Source organism: Ursus maritimus, unplaced genomic scaffold, assembly GCF_017311325.1.
Source record: "Ursus maritimus isolate PB19 unplaced genomic scaffold, ASM1731132v1 scaffold_19, whole genome shotgun sequence".
NCBI lineage: Eukaryota > Metazoa > Chordata > Mammalia > Carnivora > Ursidae > Ursus > Ursus maritimus.
The window spans coordinates 48,177,642-48,195,537 of NW_024424341.1; the positions used below are offsets into that span (position 1 = coordinate 48,177,642).

Below are 17,896 nucleotides of genomic sequence, written 5' to 3' on the forward strand. Positions count from 1 at the left end.
GTGTATGTCTTCTTTGGAAAAATGTCTACCCACGTCTTCTGCCCATTTTTTAACTGGATTACTTGTGTTTTAGTTGTTGAGTTCGATAAGTTCTATACAAATTTTTTGGATACTAACCCTTACCAGACAGGTCATTTGCAAACTCTTCTCACATTCTGAAGGTTGCCTTTTAGTTTTATTGATTGGCTCCTTTGCTCTGCAGAAGCATTTTATCTTGATGAAGTTCCAGTAGTTTACTTTTGCTTTTGTTTCCCTTGCCTCTAGCAAGGTATCTAATAAGAAGTTGCTATGGGCAAGGTCAAAGAGGTTACTGCCTGTGTACTCCCATAGGATTTCAATGGTTTCCTGTCTCACATTTAGGTCTTTCAACCATTTTGAATTTATTTTTGTGTATGCTGTAAGAAAGTGGTCCAGTTTCGTTCTTTGGCATGTTGCTCTCCAGTTTTCTCAACACCATTTATTGAAGAGGCTGTCTTTTTCCCATTGAATACCCTTTCTTGCTTTGGTGAAGATTAGTTGACCATGTAGTTGTGGGTTAATTTCTGGGTTGTTTTTCTGCCCCATTGATCTATGTGTGTGTGTTTGTGCCAGTACCATACAGTCTTGATCACTATAGCTTTGTAATATAACTTGAAGTTTGGAATAGTGATGCCCCCAGCTTTTGTTTGGTTTGGTTTTTCAAGATTGGTTTGGCTATTCAGGGTCTTTTGTGGATCCATACAAATTTGAGGATTGATTGTTCTAGCTCTGTGAAAAACGCTGATGGTATTTTGATAGGGTTTGCATTAAATGTGTAGATTGCTTTTAGTAATATAAAATTTTAACAATAATTATTCTTCCAATCCATGAACATGGAATGCTTTTCCATTTCTTTGAGTCATCTTCAACTTCTTTTATCAGTGTTTCACAGTTTTCAGAGTACAGATCTTTTACCTTTTCAGTTAGGTTTATTCCTAGGTATCTTACGGTTTTCGGTGCTATTGTAAATGGGATCAATCCTTTAACTTCTTTTCCTGGTGCTTCAATGTTGGTATAGAGAAATACAACTTCTCTATGTTGATTTTGTCTTCTGTGACTTTAGTGAATTTGTGTATTGGTTCTAGCAATTTCTTAGTGGAGTCTTTTCAGTTTTCTATAGAGTATCATGTCATCTGCCAATAGGGAAGTTTGGCTTATTCCTTGCCACTTTGGATGCCTTTTATTTCTCTTTGTTCTCTGATGCTAAGACAGGACTTCCAGTACTATGTTAAATCAGTGGTGAGAGTAGACATTCCTGTATTGCTCCTGAATGTAGAGGAAAGGCTCTCAGTTTTTGCCCATGAGGATGATATTAGCTGTGGGTTTTTCTGTATATGGCCTTTATGATATAGAGGCATGTTCCCTCTATCCCTACTTTGTTGGGGTTTTTATCAAGAATGGATATTGTAGGGGCGCCTGGGTGGCGCAGTCGTTAAGCGTCTGCCTTTGGCTCAGGGCGTGATCCCAGCGTTCTGGGATCAAGCCCCACATCAGGCTCCTCTGCTGGGAGCCTGATTCTTCCTCTCCCACTCCCCCTGCTTGTGTTCTCTCTCTCGCTGGCTGTCTCCGTCAAATAAATAAATAAAATCTTAAAAAAAAAAAAAAGAATGGATATTGTACTTTGTCAAATGCCTCTTCTGCATCTGTTGAGAGGATCATATGGTTCTTAATCCCTCTTTTACTAATGTGGTGTATCATGTTGACTTGTGATATTGAACCACCCTTGCAGTGACCCTCCCACTGACTTTATATGTGTATTACTTAGCAATCTTGTGTAAAGGAGAGGTTTCCTTTTTCCCTTCCCTATGTCTATTATCACAGTAGACACAATTCAAGATTTCCTTCCTCTTTGCAGTGACATATTACTATATATATTTTTTGCTGCGCAAATTATTCCAAATTTGTCCGCTGGAGGTTCTTCACCCTGGCTACATCCCATCGAGTGTTGTTTGTTATCACAAGTTAAAATATACAGAACATAAAATGCACCACCATTTCAGAGTGTACAACACATTAGCATTTCACACATTCACAATGTTGTACAACCATCACCACTACCTACTTCATCATCCTACACAGAAAACTAGCACCATTAAGCAATACAGATGACCCCTGAACAACCCTAGTCTGAAGGACGCCAGTCCACTCACATGTGGAATTTTTAGAGATCAATACTGTAAACTATTTTCTCGTATAATTTTAACATTTTCTTTTCTCTAGCTTACTTTATCATAAGAATACACACAGACTACAATACACTGAACATATAGTATGTGTTAACCGACTGTTATCTGTAAGGCTTCTGATCAACAGTAGGTATTAGTAGTTAAGTGTCTGGGGAGTCAAAACTTATATGCAGGTTTTGACTGAAAAAGGGATGGGCACCCCAACCCCCATTTTGTTCCAGGGGCAGCTGTAATCTCCATTTCCTCCTGCTCCCATATCCCAGCAATGACTGCCTTTCTTTATTTTCTGAATCAACACATTGAAGACTCACCTCATATTCTCCCTTCCCTAGCCTATATTAGGGACCACTTCTTCAAGGAATCGAGTGTTTTTATGTAGACTGATTTTTTTGGTTTTGTTTTTATTAAGACTTTAGTTAACATACAGAACAATATTAGTTACTGGAGGAGAATTTAGTGATTCATCATTACATATGACACCTGGTGCTGATCACAAGTGCCCTCTTTAATACCTATCACCCATCTAGCCCTTCCCCCACCCATGTCCCTTCATCCACCCTCAGTCCGTTCTCTATCATTAGAGTCTCTCGTGGCTTGTTTCTCTCTCTACTTTTCTTTTCTCCTTCCCACATGTTCATCTGTTTCCCTTCTTAGATTCCACATATGAATGAGATCATATGGTATTTGTCCTTCTCTGACTAGAGGTCTGGCATCCATGCACAGGCTGTTAGCTCGGGTCTACTCCAGCAGCGTCTGTACCTGAGCAGTGGGACTTGATACATGGAGGATGAGTGCAAAAGCAGTGTGCTTTGTGTGCAGCCAACACTTGCGCCCCAAGTGGACAGTGAGGCAGTCTGTGTGCAGCCAACACTGTGCCCTACCTGGACAGTCGGGAGACTCAGCCCCACAACCAGGCTGCAGATGGGAAGGCTTCCCAACAGTGCTGGTCCTGCTTACATGCAACCTCTCCTACCTCACAACTGCGCCCAGGTCTCCCGGCCCACCCTGCCCTTGTCAGGACCAGGATCTGTAGTTCACACCTGATCCCCCCCACATCTGGACCCCTCGACCAGACCTCTCCACCACCTGCAAGACCCAGTTCTTCCCCAAGCCCACAGATCAGGGCTTAGACTGCACTCTCCGTGCAAACACAATCTGAAGCACAAACCCTTTTTCCTCTGCCCCTTCCCCTGCCCTCTCTCTCTCTAGTAAATAAATAAAACCTAAAAATAAAGAAATAAATAAATGAAGCACAAACCCTTCTTCTCACTACCACGTGTTCTGCCCTCTCCAGGCGGGTCCCAGACTTCCCTCATTCCCACTTCCTTCCAGCCCAGGACCTTGCGCATGCGCTCCAATGGGGCACACTGTGTATGACCCCCTCGCCCCACCCCCGGGACCTGAAATCAGTGTCCCCTAAAATCTGAATGCCCTCGAGGGCGGCACCAGAGTCGTGGGACTCGTTACTGAATACACGCGGTTAAAGGCGCCACCAGACTCTAGTCCAAGACACTCCCTCTCACAGGACACTCACACCTGCCTGTCGCGTGCATGCAGGCTCCGGAGCAGCTGTGAGCTCTGAGCTGAGTTGCCCGCAGCACGCAGTCCCCCTCCTCCTTGGGCCCGCAAGCACTACCACACCAGTGTCAGCCCACATTCCCTGGCAACTAACCTTGCAGAAGGAAGATCCGCCGCTCTAAATCGGTCCTTCAGCCGGAAGAGAGAAGGGCGTGTGTGGGCGCGAAGCCACCTGGGAAAACGCGAGGGTCACCTGACCCTGGTCCCAAGTGCGCAGGCGCCGGGAGGCAGTAGCCACACCCACATGCCGAAACTCGCCCCTCCCCCCAGCTCGCGCTTGCGCAGAGGCGGCCCACGAAGGCCCGCCCCGCCCAGAACCTGGCGTCTTCAACGGCGCACCCAGCTTTGGCTGATGGGGTCCTCAGACTTTTCGCTATAGCAGTCCCTCGCTGCCCACAGGAATCACCAGCCCTGGTTCCGTTGCTTCCCCTTCATTCGCTAATTGCAAGGAACCTGCAGTATGTTGAGATGTGATTGTAGCGTGTAGAGGATCAGGTGTGCCCTGCTTTTTTCTCTAGTGCTACCGAAAGAGGAACTGGTGTTGGGCGGATGCTGTGGAAACACGGTTCTGGGGGGAGAAGCATCAGCACCCCCAGAGACTGTTGAAAAGGCTCATTCATGGGCCCCGCCGCAGCTGTATCTCAATTTCTTAGAGTGGGGTTCTCCAGTAGATTGGGTTTCAACAGGAATTCAGGAGATGCACAAACACACTATTTTGAGAGGCAATGTCTGGTCAAGTTGTCCTCAAGCCTGGATTCCCGTTAGGATCACCTCGGAGGTTTGCAGAACGACCATCTCCTGCGCCCAGTTCCTGCTCATAGATGGCCATCTTACCCCTGTGTACTTTCATGGTGGAAGGGGCTCTCTGGGGTCATTTTTACAAGGTGAATGTTTTCATTCACAAGAGCTCATCCTTATCACTTACGCATCTCCCCAAGCCGCCTCTCCAAATGTCATCACACTGGCGGTTAGATTTCATCATGTGATTTGGGAGTGGGGAGGAATAAATATGTAGTCTCTTATATTGATATAAAACCTTAGCAGATGTTTAACAAGATACACATTTTTATTTATTTTTTTATTATGTTCAGTTAGCCAGAGTATAGTACATCATTAGTTTTTGATGTAGTGTTCAATGATTCACCCCTCCCTTCTATAAACCTCAATTTGTTTCCCGGAGTCCAGAGTCTCTCATGGTTTGTCTCCCTCTCTGATTTCTTCCCATTCAGTTTTCCCTCCCTACCCCTGTGGTCCTCCATGCTATTCCTTATGTTCCACATATGAGTGAAACCATATGATAATTTCCTTTCTCTCCTTGACTTATTTCACTTAGCATCATCTCCTTCAGTTCCATCCATGTCGATGCAAATGGTGGGATATTACTCAGGCATCAGGAAGGATGAATACACATTTATTTTCTAAAAGTTCTTACATCAAAAACATGGGGGACCAAAAGCATGCTGGTTACTCTGTTCAGAGTGTCACCTTCTGAAATCAAGGTGTCAATCAGCCTGGGCTTCCATCTCCAGAGCCTGGGGAAGAATTCACTTCCATAATCTTTTAGGTTGTTGGCACAGTTCATTTCCTTCTTATGGTTTCCACATGCGCCTCCACCTACACTTCAGCTTCAAAGACAGGACTAGTCTGTTCAATCCCTCTTATGCTTCAAATCTCTGATTTCTTCTTCTATTGAATCTCTCTGGCTTCTCTCTTTTGAGGCCTCATAGAATTACTCTGGATCCACCACATAATCTGGGATAACATCTCTTTATAAGGTCAGCGCATTAGTAACCTTAAGCCCCCCAAATTCCTTTCACTTGGTAGCATAACTAAGCCAAGAGAGAAACCCCCAAATTGCAGATCTGGCCATTGTATTATATCAGTAGAATTTTTGCAATGAAAAAAAATACTTTAGAAATTATTAATCTATAACTCTATTACCTCTGGTTCCCTTTTCTTATGGTTTCTTACAATGTAAAAAACACAGGAGCGATACCCTTAAATTTTTCGGGTATCCCATATTTTCTTGTTACATTAAAGTGCACAAATGAAGATTATTAAAGCTCATGTAGGCAAAATAGTGTTAGATTCTAGAAATATCACAACACATAAAAGAATCTTCATCAGATCAGTATTAGGGCATTAAATTTATTTGACCCAGAACCATTCATGAATAAATATGCAGAGTTTGGGACGGGACAGCTCTTACTAACACCTGCACTGCTGGATACCAGTAAACAGCGTCTCCAGCCTGAACCATAGAGGTCACACCCTACTTCTGATTTCCCCGAGGAATGGTGAGAATGCGGGTAAGTGTCCCTATCCAAGACTGCACCTTCCCTCCTATATTGTATGTTCTATGTCACGATGTGAAGGGTGCATTTTACAGAAGCAAGAGTTTTGCCTCCTGAGCTGAAATTAGAAACTGTCCATAATGCTTGTGATTTGAGCATAAATCAGAACTACAGAATAGAGTTCAGTGGCCTCCACTCTGCCCTGTGCCACTGCCATCCCTCCCAGCTCCCTGGCTCCTCTTCCCCACCATGTGCGCCTCCCACAGCAACATCACCCATGCCTGCACCCTAGAGCTGGGGCCACCTGCTAAACCTCCACACGCCCCTCACCTGCAGTCAACCCTGTCACCCTTCTGCACTGCACTCAAACCTCCTTCCTGTCATCTTTTTAACAGCTGTCCCTACATAAGTACTATTCCAGGGACTACAATGTGACCCTCCTCAACTTCCATCAATCTGCAAACCACAGCATCCGAGTTCTACTTTGTCTTGCAGAACATGCCAGTCCCAGTTCCAGTATCTCAGGCCATTCCCTGGATCCTCTCAGCCCCACACCTTCCAGTACCCCAGCCTGAACTCCTACACAAACCCAATCCTCACCCACAGGCATTAGCCCACCCCTATCATGCCTGACCCTTTCTCCTGGCTCCCCGGCTCCCTCACTGCCTTGTGCCTCTTTTGCCTCTCTCCTTGTGTTCATAGTCTCCTCCAGGGTCCCTCTCCTCTTCCAGCATTCTCGATCTGCTTGGACCACGCTGTTTTCCTCCAAGATCTGCCTGCCCCACAATATTCCCCTTTCTCCTCCCCAATCATGAGTTTAATCCCTCCCATGTGAATTTCACCGACCACCGACTATTACTATCTTCCCTGTGAAGAGCCCATCCCCATCATTCCCTCCATTCCCAGGAAGCCCTGCACTTCTCTTTCCAGATCCCAATAGGCCTCACTCCCTTCACTTCCCGGCACACTTGGCGTCCTTGTACCCTCAAACGTGACAATGCCTCCCTGCAACACTGAGCACACTTTTGTCTTTTATCCCTCCGCCTCCTTTCATCTCTTGCACTCTCTTCTCTCCTTACCCCAGGACCTCCGCACCTTGTCCTTAATGTTTCTTTCCCTGCACCCGCCCTCACCTGCTCTGTCACACCTGCGCTGCCAGTCCCCTACACACCACAACATGCCCACCACACATCCTGACCTAGGTGGTAATGCTCAAAGAAATTTTGAAGAGTCTATGTTGCAAATACTCTCCTTGTGGGTAGTTGCAGGTTTGGAAGGATTACAAATGATAAAAAGGGCCGCCATTTCTGGCATCCAGACGTCTGGAGATACAACTCTTCTTCTGTATATGAACATGTCATTAAGACACACACACAGGGGCGCCTGGGTAGCGCAGTCGTTAAGCGTCTACCTTCGGCTCAGGGCGTGATCCCGGCGTTCTGGGATCGAGCCCCGCATCGGGCTCCTCTGCTGGGAGCCTGCTTCTTCCTCTCCCACTCCCCCTGCTTGAGTTCCCTCTCTCGCTGGCTGTCTCTCTCTCTCTCTCAAATGAATAAATAAAATCTTTAAAAAAAGACACACACACGATGAATGTGTATGTGGAGATTACGAAAGCGAATGTGAACTGTGAGCTTGAGTGAAGGTGTGGTGACCATGAAGGTCGACGAGGGTGAGTCTGCACGTGTTCAGGATGTGCCTGAATGTCTGTCAGTTTCAACTGTAACCGTGTGAGTACGAGTGACCATGTATGTGTCTACTAGCAGGTGAGTACATGTGAGTGTGGGTGTGCATACGCACGTGTGTTTGCATCTGCATGCAAGTGTATAAATGAGTTCATGTTTGTGTGCAGTCTGAGTTGCCCGCCATGATGGCTCTGACTTGAAAATGGCCTCCCGCTGCACAGGGAACGTGCATCACATGTGGGTTTGTTTGTNNNACAGGATCCGTTTCAACTCCTAATGGGTTTTTCTTCTTACCAAAGCAGTCAGGGCCGATCACTAAAAATGCAAACACGACAACAACAAAATAGTAAAGAACTGTTCTAACCGTGTGATCCCTTAATTAAGTACCTCATCCAATATTTACAGGACTGGAAGAATCTTCTGATTGAGCCACCGGATCCTGCTGCTTCAAATCTGCAAAACACTCTTTTAGAAACCTCCTCCTTTCTTCTGTGGATATTGTTCTGTCTGTATTTCTTATGAATAGAGGTCAGTTACGGTAAAGCATATGTTCCTCAACAATTTTCCTACTGATTGGCACTGAATTATTCAAACAAGGCCAAATTCATTAACTTTGATTTGTGAAATAATTTCTACACATTATTTACATTGTGTTTCTTCTTTTACTTGTATCTCTGAATATTCTTCCCAGGTATTTTGTCTCACTCTGTGTCTCTACTAATAAATGTAATTGACGGTTCAGTTCAGCAGTCAGAAGATCAAAGTATTAGTTTCTGGGCAGAGAAACTTCTCGGGGAAGTGCAGAATCCAGTGAGACGCACAGACTTCGCCACGAGTCCCTCACGTGTCAGAACTCAGTATTTCCTCCCGTCCTTCATAGAAGACCCTGTCTACCTACAGGGATCAAGGGGAAAAAAAAAGAGCCTCCCACATAAATACTCAAATAGTCCCCTATGGGGTTCTAACTAGGAACTCATAATTGGTTTTCGTAATTAACAACTAAGGGGAAATTTTTCAGAAACATCTTCAGCTCCCAAACCCATATTCCCAGTGCGGCTACAAATGAAATAATTGCAGTTGTGAGGGAGGGGCCCTCACAGAATCACGAGCCTATATCTCAGGGTCTGGCTGCCCCCTCCCACACACATCCTGGCTGCCGTGCCCTCCACACTGAGCCCCTCCTGGCAGCCGGAAGGAGTTGATGAGGATTTCTCCTTCAGACTGAGAGGTGGTGTCTGTTTAAGAAACCGCACATCAGGAGTCTGGGTGAGTGATTCTATCAGAAAAGGGCAATCTTCTGTGTATTACCTGATTCATTTGGAAAGCCATGCAGGAAGGTGGAATTATTCTGAGGTTTGCACTCAGCTAGTAAAGAGGGGTGGGGTCCTAGACCTTCACAATCCCGGATGGTTGCCAACGATCTCCGCTCATAGTGACTGTTGGTGTTTCGTGCAGGTGATAATACACACTGATTTTTAAGTCCTTAAGGGCTGAGTGGGAAAATCAATCTGTAGTGCAGTCCACCTCCTAGGACCTGTAGACTAAATGTTCAGGGTCGTAGAGAGTATGAAGAGTATGATGCACGTACAGGAAGCATCTGATCCCAAGCGGGAGTGTGTCATCCAGATGGTCATGACCTGAACGGAAAGGTGTCCTCCAGCTCTGGATCTACCACTAAATTCTGGGGACACAAATGGAGTCTGCACTAGAAACTTCCATAATGTGTCGATGAGAGTGAAACTTACTCATTTTGAAAGTTAGGAAATGAGCACGAAAGGCAGAGTTGAAATAATGATGATGCATTCCAGATGGCAGCAGCCAGGTGCATATCATGTTCCTTCCACCGTTTAAAAATTATTCTACTATCAGGGCTCCTGGGTGGCTCAGTCCGTTAAGCATCTGTCTTCGGCTCAGGTCATGATCCCAGGGTCCTAGGATCGAGTCCCGCATCCGGCTCCCTGCTCAGCTGGAAGCCTGCTTCTGTCTGTCACTCTGCCTGCTTTTCTCTCTCTCTGTCGTCAAACAAATAAATAAAATCTTTTAAAAAAATTATTCTACTATCAATACAAAAACCCAGTCCTTGGATTTAGAGCGTGCGTAAGAATACATGCCTTACAGATGCCAATTTTCAGTGATGTGTTTTTCGTAAGTATCATTCACAAATCTGAGTGCATTGTTAATAGTTTTACTTAACTGAGGTATTAAGTAGATATCATTTGAAATCAATACTAACTTAATTTCTGCCTTACACTATTACTATTTTACCATGTGTTAGTGTTTTACGTCCCGAAGTTTACAGAATTACATGTGATTATTCAACAAGGCCTGTGATCGCTATATTATACTCCGTTCCTGACATAGAAGCAAATGAGCTTTTTTGTTGCCATCCTAATATCAAGCCAGTCTTGCAACCACTACATACGACTTGTCATGGGACAGGCTCCTGCAATATTCTACTGCCAACGGTGCACGTACATTTACTAAGATATTGAACACTTTACCCCTAATTGATATTGTCCTGTCCAATAAATCATCACAAGTTAATGGAAACTTATAATGAAAATTATACAACCAACCACAAGGTGGCAAATCAAAACTGATTATAGATCTGGGTTATTTGATGAACACAGCTACCTCGTTGTTTTTTTTTTCCTTAAAGATTTTATTTATTTCCTTGAGAGAGTGAACAAAAAAGAGAGAGAGAGAGAGAGAGCCCATCAGCCAGGGGAGGGGCAGAGAAGCAGACTCCCCGCCGAACAGGGAACGGGATGCGGGACTCAATCCCAGGACCCTGGGATCATGACCTGAGCCAAAGGCAGATGCTTAACCGACTGAGCCACCCAGGTGCCCCAGCTACCTAGCTTTCTAGCAGACCATGGTGGCTCAGTGCACTGTCACCGTTTCCAGCCCAACCAGTTCCCAGTTCCCACACAGCCTGAAGGAGCAGATGTGGACAAATACTTCACCTCTCTGTGTGTCTGTTCTCTTCCTCTTTTAGTTACATCAATAGTGCCGGCCTCATAGGTTTGTGAAGCATGAAGTTCTCACTAGGCCTTCACAGGAGAGATTTTTTGCATTGTAAGGGCTCTCTGAAAGTTCTACGTTCAGCCCTCAGAAAGCTGTTATGAAAAAATGAACAACATTAAGCAGGTGTTTCCAAGGGGGAATGAATGGCAAGGGGAAAATACTGGATTTCAGCGGACGTGATACATGTGGCCCATGCCTCATGTTCCGATGCAGGACATTCTAGCTCGGAAGGCAACTACCATTGACCGGGAACTGAGAAAATGGTCAACAGCGAACTGGCAGTAGGACTGATCTTCTTAACACAGACTGTGGTTGGCATCCTGGGCAATTTCTCACTTCTCTGTCATTACATCCTCCTTTCCTTCACTGACTACAGGTTGAAGTCCACAGACTTCATTCACAAGCACCTGATTGTGGCCAACTTCTTAACGCTGCTCTGTAAAGGAGTCCCCCATACCATGGCAGCATTTGGGTGGAAACATACCCTTAGTCACCTCAGATGTAAACTTCTTTTCTTTCTTCACAGGGTGGGGAGGGGAGCGTCCATTGGTAGCATCTGCATATTGAGTGTCTACCAGGCCATCACGATCAGCCCCGGAAACGCCTGGTGGGCAGCGCTCAAAGTAAAAGCTCCCAAGTACATCGTTCCCTCTATCTTCCTGTGTTGGATGCTGCAAATGTTGGTAAATGTTATTTTTCCTATCTATATAACTAGCTCCTCGAGTGACAAAAACATCACAAATGTAAAGGATTTTGGGTACTGTTCTTCGGTTCTTCACGACGAAACCAGAAACTCGTTGTATGCAGCGCTGTTATCATTCCCTGATGTGCTCTGCTTGGGGCTCATGCTCGGGGCCAGCGGCACCATGGTTTTCATCCTGTACAGGCACAAGCAGCGGGTCCAACATATACGAAGAACCGCCTCCTCCCCCGAGTCCAGAGCCATGAAAACCATCCTTCTCCTGGTGAGCACCTTTGTCTATTTTTACACCCTCTCCTCTGTCTTTCAAGTTGTTTTGGCTGTTTCTGATAATCCCAACTGGATCCTTATAAACATGGCTGCAATCACGGCTGCGTGTTTCCCAGCTGTCAGCCCCTTTCTGCTCATGAGCCATGATTCCAAGATACACAGACTCTGCTTTGCCTGGACAGGGAATATAAAATCCCCTCATCTTAGGAGAAATATGTGAACTGTATGTATTTCTGCAATGTACAGTGGCCAATTCATTCATGCCCCTCAGGGTCCTAAATCAAATGAGTCCAAGAGAACAGTAAACAGGACGTGCTGAGTATCCTCTTCAAAATAAACAAGAAATCAGGACAATATTGTAACGAAAAACCATTATCTTCTAAATACTTATAGAACTGAAGTTTTCCTAATACTGCCAGTAAAGGAGTTCAGAATGATACAATAATAAACATCCGGTCTTGACACCATCTAGATATTACAGAGAAGTCTTCAAGCGTGTGGCTTTCAAACTAATAAATCTCCAAGAACTGCACTTGGCATGAAATTTCAGGGAAAGGTACATGAGCATGGGTTAGAAAATAATGTCCCCACACATAAGGAATAGCCTGGGTGGGGCTGGAGGAAACCCCCATTCTCAGGCAGTAGCGTTCCTGGGAGCCGGTTGTAAGTTTTATAGGTAAGTCACATCCTTAGAGAGGGGGCACTGATTTGCTTGAAATATGAGGTGATGAAAGGAGATGAGCATGTTGACCATTATTTTCATGTAGAAATGGCCAGATTAAAGAGGAGCCGGGCAAAGGAAAGCACAAAAATATGCTTCTGCTGGTATTTAAAGATAATCAAGTGAGTGCTGACAACGTAAACAGACATGTGTTGAGATCTGGAGAAAGCAGAGTTTTCTCTGTTAAGATGACTTGGGCATATTGGCAAGAAGGGGGTCTGGAGACCCAGACACAGGTCTCCTTAAGGGCACACATAGTCCTTTGGGTCATTTACATGGAGACTGAGCTGGGAATTTGAATCCCGAGCTCAACCTTTTCTTTCACCTTTGTTCAGCCACATTAAGAGCAACCAGCCAACGTTACCATGTTTGTTACCTAAATTGTGTGCAAGTGTCAAATACATGCCCATTCAGATACTTCAGATCTTTCTTTCATTTTTTTTAAAGAGTTTATTTATTTATTTAGGAGAGAGAAGGTGCGAATGAGTGGATGGGAGGGGTGGTAAAGGAGGAGTAGAGGGGGAGGGAGAGGAAGGGGACAGAATCTGAAGCCAGCTTCGTGCAGAGCATGACCTGAGCCAAAACCAAGAGTCAGACACTCAACTGATCAAGCCACTCAGGCGCGCCTGATACTTACTTCTTTTAAATGGCTGAGAAGGAATGTCAAGGGCAGATATTCTGCGATGTGCTCTCACTGCTTTCTTTTCCAATTTTTAAAAAAGATTTCACTCATTTATTTAAGAGAGAGAGAGTGCGAGCGAGAGAGCACAAGCAGGGGCAGAGGGAGCGGGAGAAGCAGGCTCTCCACTGAGCAGAGAGCTCGACGAGCAAACGCCTAACCAACTGAGCCACCCGGGTGCCCCTCTTTTACAATTTTTAAGTTTATTTATTATTATTATTATTTTTTAAAGATTTTATTTATTTATTTGACAGAGATAGAGACATCCAGCAAGAGAGGGAACACAAGCAGGGGGAGTGGGAGAGGACGAAACAGGCTCCCAGCGGAGGAGCCTGATGTGGGGCTCGATCCCAGAACGCCGGGATCACGCCCTGAGCCAAAGGCAGACACTTAACGACTGAGCCACCCAGGCGCCCCTAACTTTATTTTTTAGATTTTATTTATTTGAGAGACAGGGAGAGAGCAAGAGAGAGAGAGAGAGAGTGAGAGCAAGCGTGCATGGGCTGGGGGAGGGGCAGAGGGAGAAGCCGACTACTCGCTGAGCAGTCAGCTGGACGTGGGGCTCCATGCCAGGACCCTGGGATCACGACCTGGGCCAAAGGCACATGCTTCACCAACTGAGCCACCCAGGCGCCCTTCTTTTGCATGTTTATATTGAATCAGATTAGAAAGCCACTTCTAGAAACCCAAGAACGAACTCAGAAAACTCGTCCTTAAATCTTGCTTCTCTTGCCCCACTCCCGGTCACAGTGGAATGACTGACTGACTGATATTCCTAAAACGGAATTCTACGCAGCAGTGCCGGTGGATGGGCCACAACAACATACAACCATAAATTCTCAAACAACCTAAATGGAAAAAGTCAAATACAAAAGACTTAATGCTCTACGATTCCCTTTACATTAGATACCATTCAGACATAATACCGTCTGCTGGCAGAGGTCACAGCTGTGTTTACCCTATGAGTGGTGACAGACAGGGACAGCAGCTGGGAGCTTCCAGGGGTCTGATAATATTCTGTGCATCGATGTAAGTGCTGTGGTCAGAAATGTGGTCAGTGCACACAGGTTCATTATCTGTGCACTGTATCTGTATTTTTAAATTTAAAAAATACATATCACCAATAAAAACCATGGGATATAGTGAGTGCATTTATGCATAATGTCCTTACATTGTGAAGGAGGAGTTTAAACCTATTGAAGAAAAAGACTCTGATTAGTTTTTCAAATCATGCAGAAATTTCTAGGTTGAAAACCTAGCAACTTCTAGGGGCGCCTGCGTGGCTCAGCCCGTTAAGTTTCTGCCTTTCAATTCGGGTCCTGGGATCGAGCCCTGCATCAGGCTCTCTGCTCAGTGGGGAGGGAGCCTGCTTTTCCCTCTCCCTCTGTGGCTTCCCCTGCTTGTGCTCTCTCGCTCACTCTCTCTCTGGCAAATAGGTAAATCTTTAAAAAGAAAGAAAGAAAGAAAGAAAGAAAGAAAGAAAGAAAGAAAGAAAGAAAGAAAGAAAGAAAGAAAGAAAGAAGGAAAGAAAGAGAAAGAAACAAAAAAGAAAAGAAAAGAAAAGAAAAGCTAACAACTTCTGAAGAAAAGAGGTCAAGTGTATACTTGTTTTTAAAAGTTTCTTCTGGACATACAGGAATTGAAGTAGAAAGTAAGAATAAAGTCAACAATAAGCACTACTAGGTATTTATCCAAAGATACAAACATAGTGATTCGAAGGCGCACCTTCACCCCAATGTTTATAGCAGCAATGTCTACAATAGCCAAACTGTGGAAAGAGCCCAGATGTCCATCGACAAATGAATGGATAGAGAAGATGTGGTGTGTATGTGTGTGTACACACACACACACACACACACACACACACAATGGAATATTAGTCAGCCATCAAAAAGAATGAAATCTTGGCATTTGCAGTGACCTGGTTGGAACTAGAGGGTATTATGCTAAGTGAAATAAGTCAGTCAGAGAAAGACAAATATCATATGATTTCACTCATGTGGAATTTAAGAAAACAGATGAACATAGAGGAAGGGAAGGAAAATAAAGTATGATGAAAACAGAGGGGGAGGCAAACCATGAGAGACTCTTAACTAGAAAACAAACAGGGTTGCTGGAGAGGAGGCGGGTGGGGGATGGGGTAATTGGGTGAAGGGCAGTAAGGAGGGCACTTGATGTAATGAGCACTGGGTGTTCTATGCAACTGAGAAATCACTGAATTCTAACCTTAACTTAATAAAAAAAATTGTTAAGAAGGCAGATGTCCTATGTTCTCACCACTGTAAAATAAAATAAAATAAAATAAAATAAAATAAAATAAAACAAAATAAAATGTGGTTCTGACACCTCTTGTCTGAAGCTCCTAGTTGTAAAGTTAGCTTTTCCTTAAAGGCTGCTTCTCTAACTCCAAGACAGAAAGTAGCCTGCCCATAATCATCAAGTCACAAATGTTTTCATTAGAGACACAATTACTGTTTTCATGAAGTGCATCGTATGCCCAGACTTAGTAGAAAAACACCTGTTGTATTCCAGAAACAACTGCAGATGGGTGGTTCCTGCACAGGATGAAATAATTCTTACAGTTTCATCATACTCTTTTTTTTTTTTAAGGTTTTATTTATTTATTTGACAGAGATAGAGACAGCCAGCGAGAGAGGGAACACAAGCAGGGGGAGTGGAAGAGGAAGAAGCAGGCTCCCAGTGGAGGAGCCCGATGTGGGGCTCGATCCCATAATGCTGGGATCACGCCCTGGGCTGAAGGCAGACGCCCAACGACTGCGCCACCCAGGCGCCCCACTGTGCCACCCAGGCACCCCCATCATACTCTTAATTATAAGCATGGTAGTCCTGTAAGCACACCTCTAATAACACTGAAAATTTAATCTATGATTCCCGTAAGGAAACGTGAGCAGTATATTTATTTCGTAACTACAATGTTTAAGCACCTTAAAAATCAGATTTCATTATCACTGGGATGATTTGCCAATAACTGTCTTCAGTGACAATCGCACGCAGTTACATTCGGAGCCGTCAGGGATTGGCGTAGGACTTAGGACCCTCATCCTCTTTACTAGCTCAACTCTTCACTAAGGAATCATTTCACCTCTCTGTCAGGCTTTGCCCCTGTATCTATTTCTCCTCCAGACATGAACACTCACTCAGACTTCCTTCCTTGCAGATTCTGCCTCTCAGACTGAAATTAAAAATACTCACTGGAGGGGCATCTGGGTGGCTCAGTTGCTTAGGCGTCTCCCTTCAGCTCACGTCATGATCCCAGGGTCCTAGGATCGAGCCCCACGTCGGGCTCTCTGCTCAGTGGAGAGCCTGCTTCTCCCTCTCCCTCTGCCTGCCGCTCTGCCTGCTTGTGCTCTCTCTTTCTGTCAAATAAATAAATAAAATCTTAAAAAATTTTTTTAAATAAATAAAAATAGTCACTGGAATCCTTCCCGCTGTCAGGACGACTGCTTGGTGTGAAGGTGAAGACAGCCAGTACATGCTGGGGGTAGGCAGCTAGACTCAGAGAAAGGTTTGTGAAGCTGTGATCTCACCCCCTCTCGGAACTGCAATTATCATCTCTCCTGTAGCTGTAATGACAGCACAGTCTTGGGGACCTGGAAACATTTCTGAAAAACTTTTTCCCAGTTGCTAATTACTAAAACAATTGCAAGTTTCTTCTGAGTATCTCCAAGGGACCACTGTGTTTGGGAGAGGCTCTTATTTTTTCGTGAACCCTAAGGCCAGACAGGGTCCCATACAGAAAAAGAAGGAAGGACTAAGTCCACAGGAAAAAGCATGAAGTTGCCACACTTAACCTAACACCATATACAAAAATTAACTCAAAATGGATCAAAGGCCTAAATGTAAGACCTAAAACAATAAAATTCTTAGAAGAAAGCATGGGCCAAAATCTTCATGACATTAGATTCGACGGTGATTTCTTGGGTGTGACACCAAAGGCACAGGTGACAAAAGAAAATATAGAAAAACTGGACTCCATGAAAATTTAAAACTTTTCTGCAACAAAAGTCACCACTGATGAAGTGAAAAGGCCCAACAAAATGGGAGACAATATTTGTATTTTATATATCCGTTAAGAGATTGTATACAGAATATATAGAGAACTCTTAAGACTCAACAGTAAAAAAGAAAAATATTCAGTAACTGGCAAAGGACTTCAACAGACATTTCTCCAAAGAAGATACACAAATAGCCAATAAGCACAGGAAACATCGCAATTCATTAGGGAAAATGCAAATCAAAACCACAATGTGATACCACCTCACATCCATTAGTATGGCTACTATAAAACAAAGAAAAAAAGAAAATAGCAAGGATAGTAAGGGTGTGGAGAAATTGGAACCCTTGTGCTGAGGCATGGGAATAAAAATCACAGCCACAAATGATGCCTGGGTGGTGTAGTCCGTTAAGCATCTGACTCTTGATTTTGGTTCAGGTCAGAATCTCAGGGCCCTGAGATCAAGCCCTGCAGGGGCCTCTGCGCTCAGCAGGCAGTCTGCTTGAGATTCTCTCCCTCTCCCTCAGCCCCTCCTGCCGCTCAGCCTCTCTCTCCAAAAACAATTTTAAAAAATAACAGCCACTGTAGAAAACAGTTTGGCAATTCCATAAAAAATTAAAAATAGAATTACCGCAGGGTCCCGCAATCCCACTTCCAGGTATGTACTGAAAAGGATTGGAAGCAGGGTCTTGAAGAGGTCTTTGTGCCTTCACGTTCACATCAGAA

The 17,896-nt window shown here is 44.5% G+C and overlaps 2 protein-coding genes and 1 long non-coding RNA gene across 3 annotated transcripts in view; 1 reads left to right on the forward strand and 2 right to left on the reverse strand.

The window, feature by feature from the left end:
• LOC121103358 overlaps positions 1–3,976 on the reverse strand; it is a 27,026-nt gene extending 23,050 nt beyond the window's left edge. The window contains exon 1 of the long non-coding RNA XR_005835527.1: positions 3,877–3,976. This is a non-coding gene — a long non-coding RNA (uncharacterized LOC121103358). The remainder of the gene's footprint in view (positions 1–3,876) is intronic.
• Positions 3,977–10,854: 6,878 nt separating this feature from the next.
• PPP2R1A (protein phosphatase 2 scaffold subunit Aalpha) overlaps positions 10,855–17,896 on the reverse strand; it is a 64,965-nt gene continuing 57,923 nt past the window's right edge. The window contains exon 16 of the mRNA XM_040632933.1: positions 10,855–10,877. Within this exon, the coding sequence (XP_040488867.1) occupies positions 10,870–10,877 (8 nt within the window). The 3' untranslated portion in view covers positions 10,855–10,869. The remainder of the gene's footprint in view (positions 10,878–17,896) is intronic.
• Positions 10,891–13,246, forward strand: LOC103657328 (vomeronasal type-1 receptor 4-like). The gene has a single exon (XM_008684776.2). It carries the CDS (start codon positions 11,046–11,048, stop codon positions 11,973–11,975), a length of 930 nt encoding a protein of 309 aa, XP_008682998.1. The 5' UTR covers positions 10,891–11,045; the 3' UTR covers positions 11,976–13,246.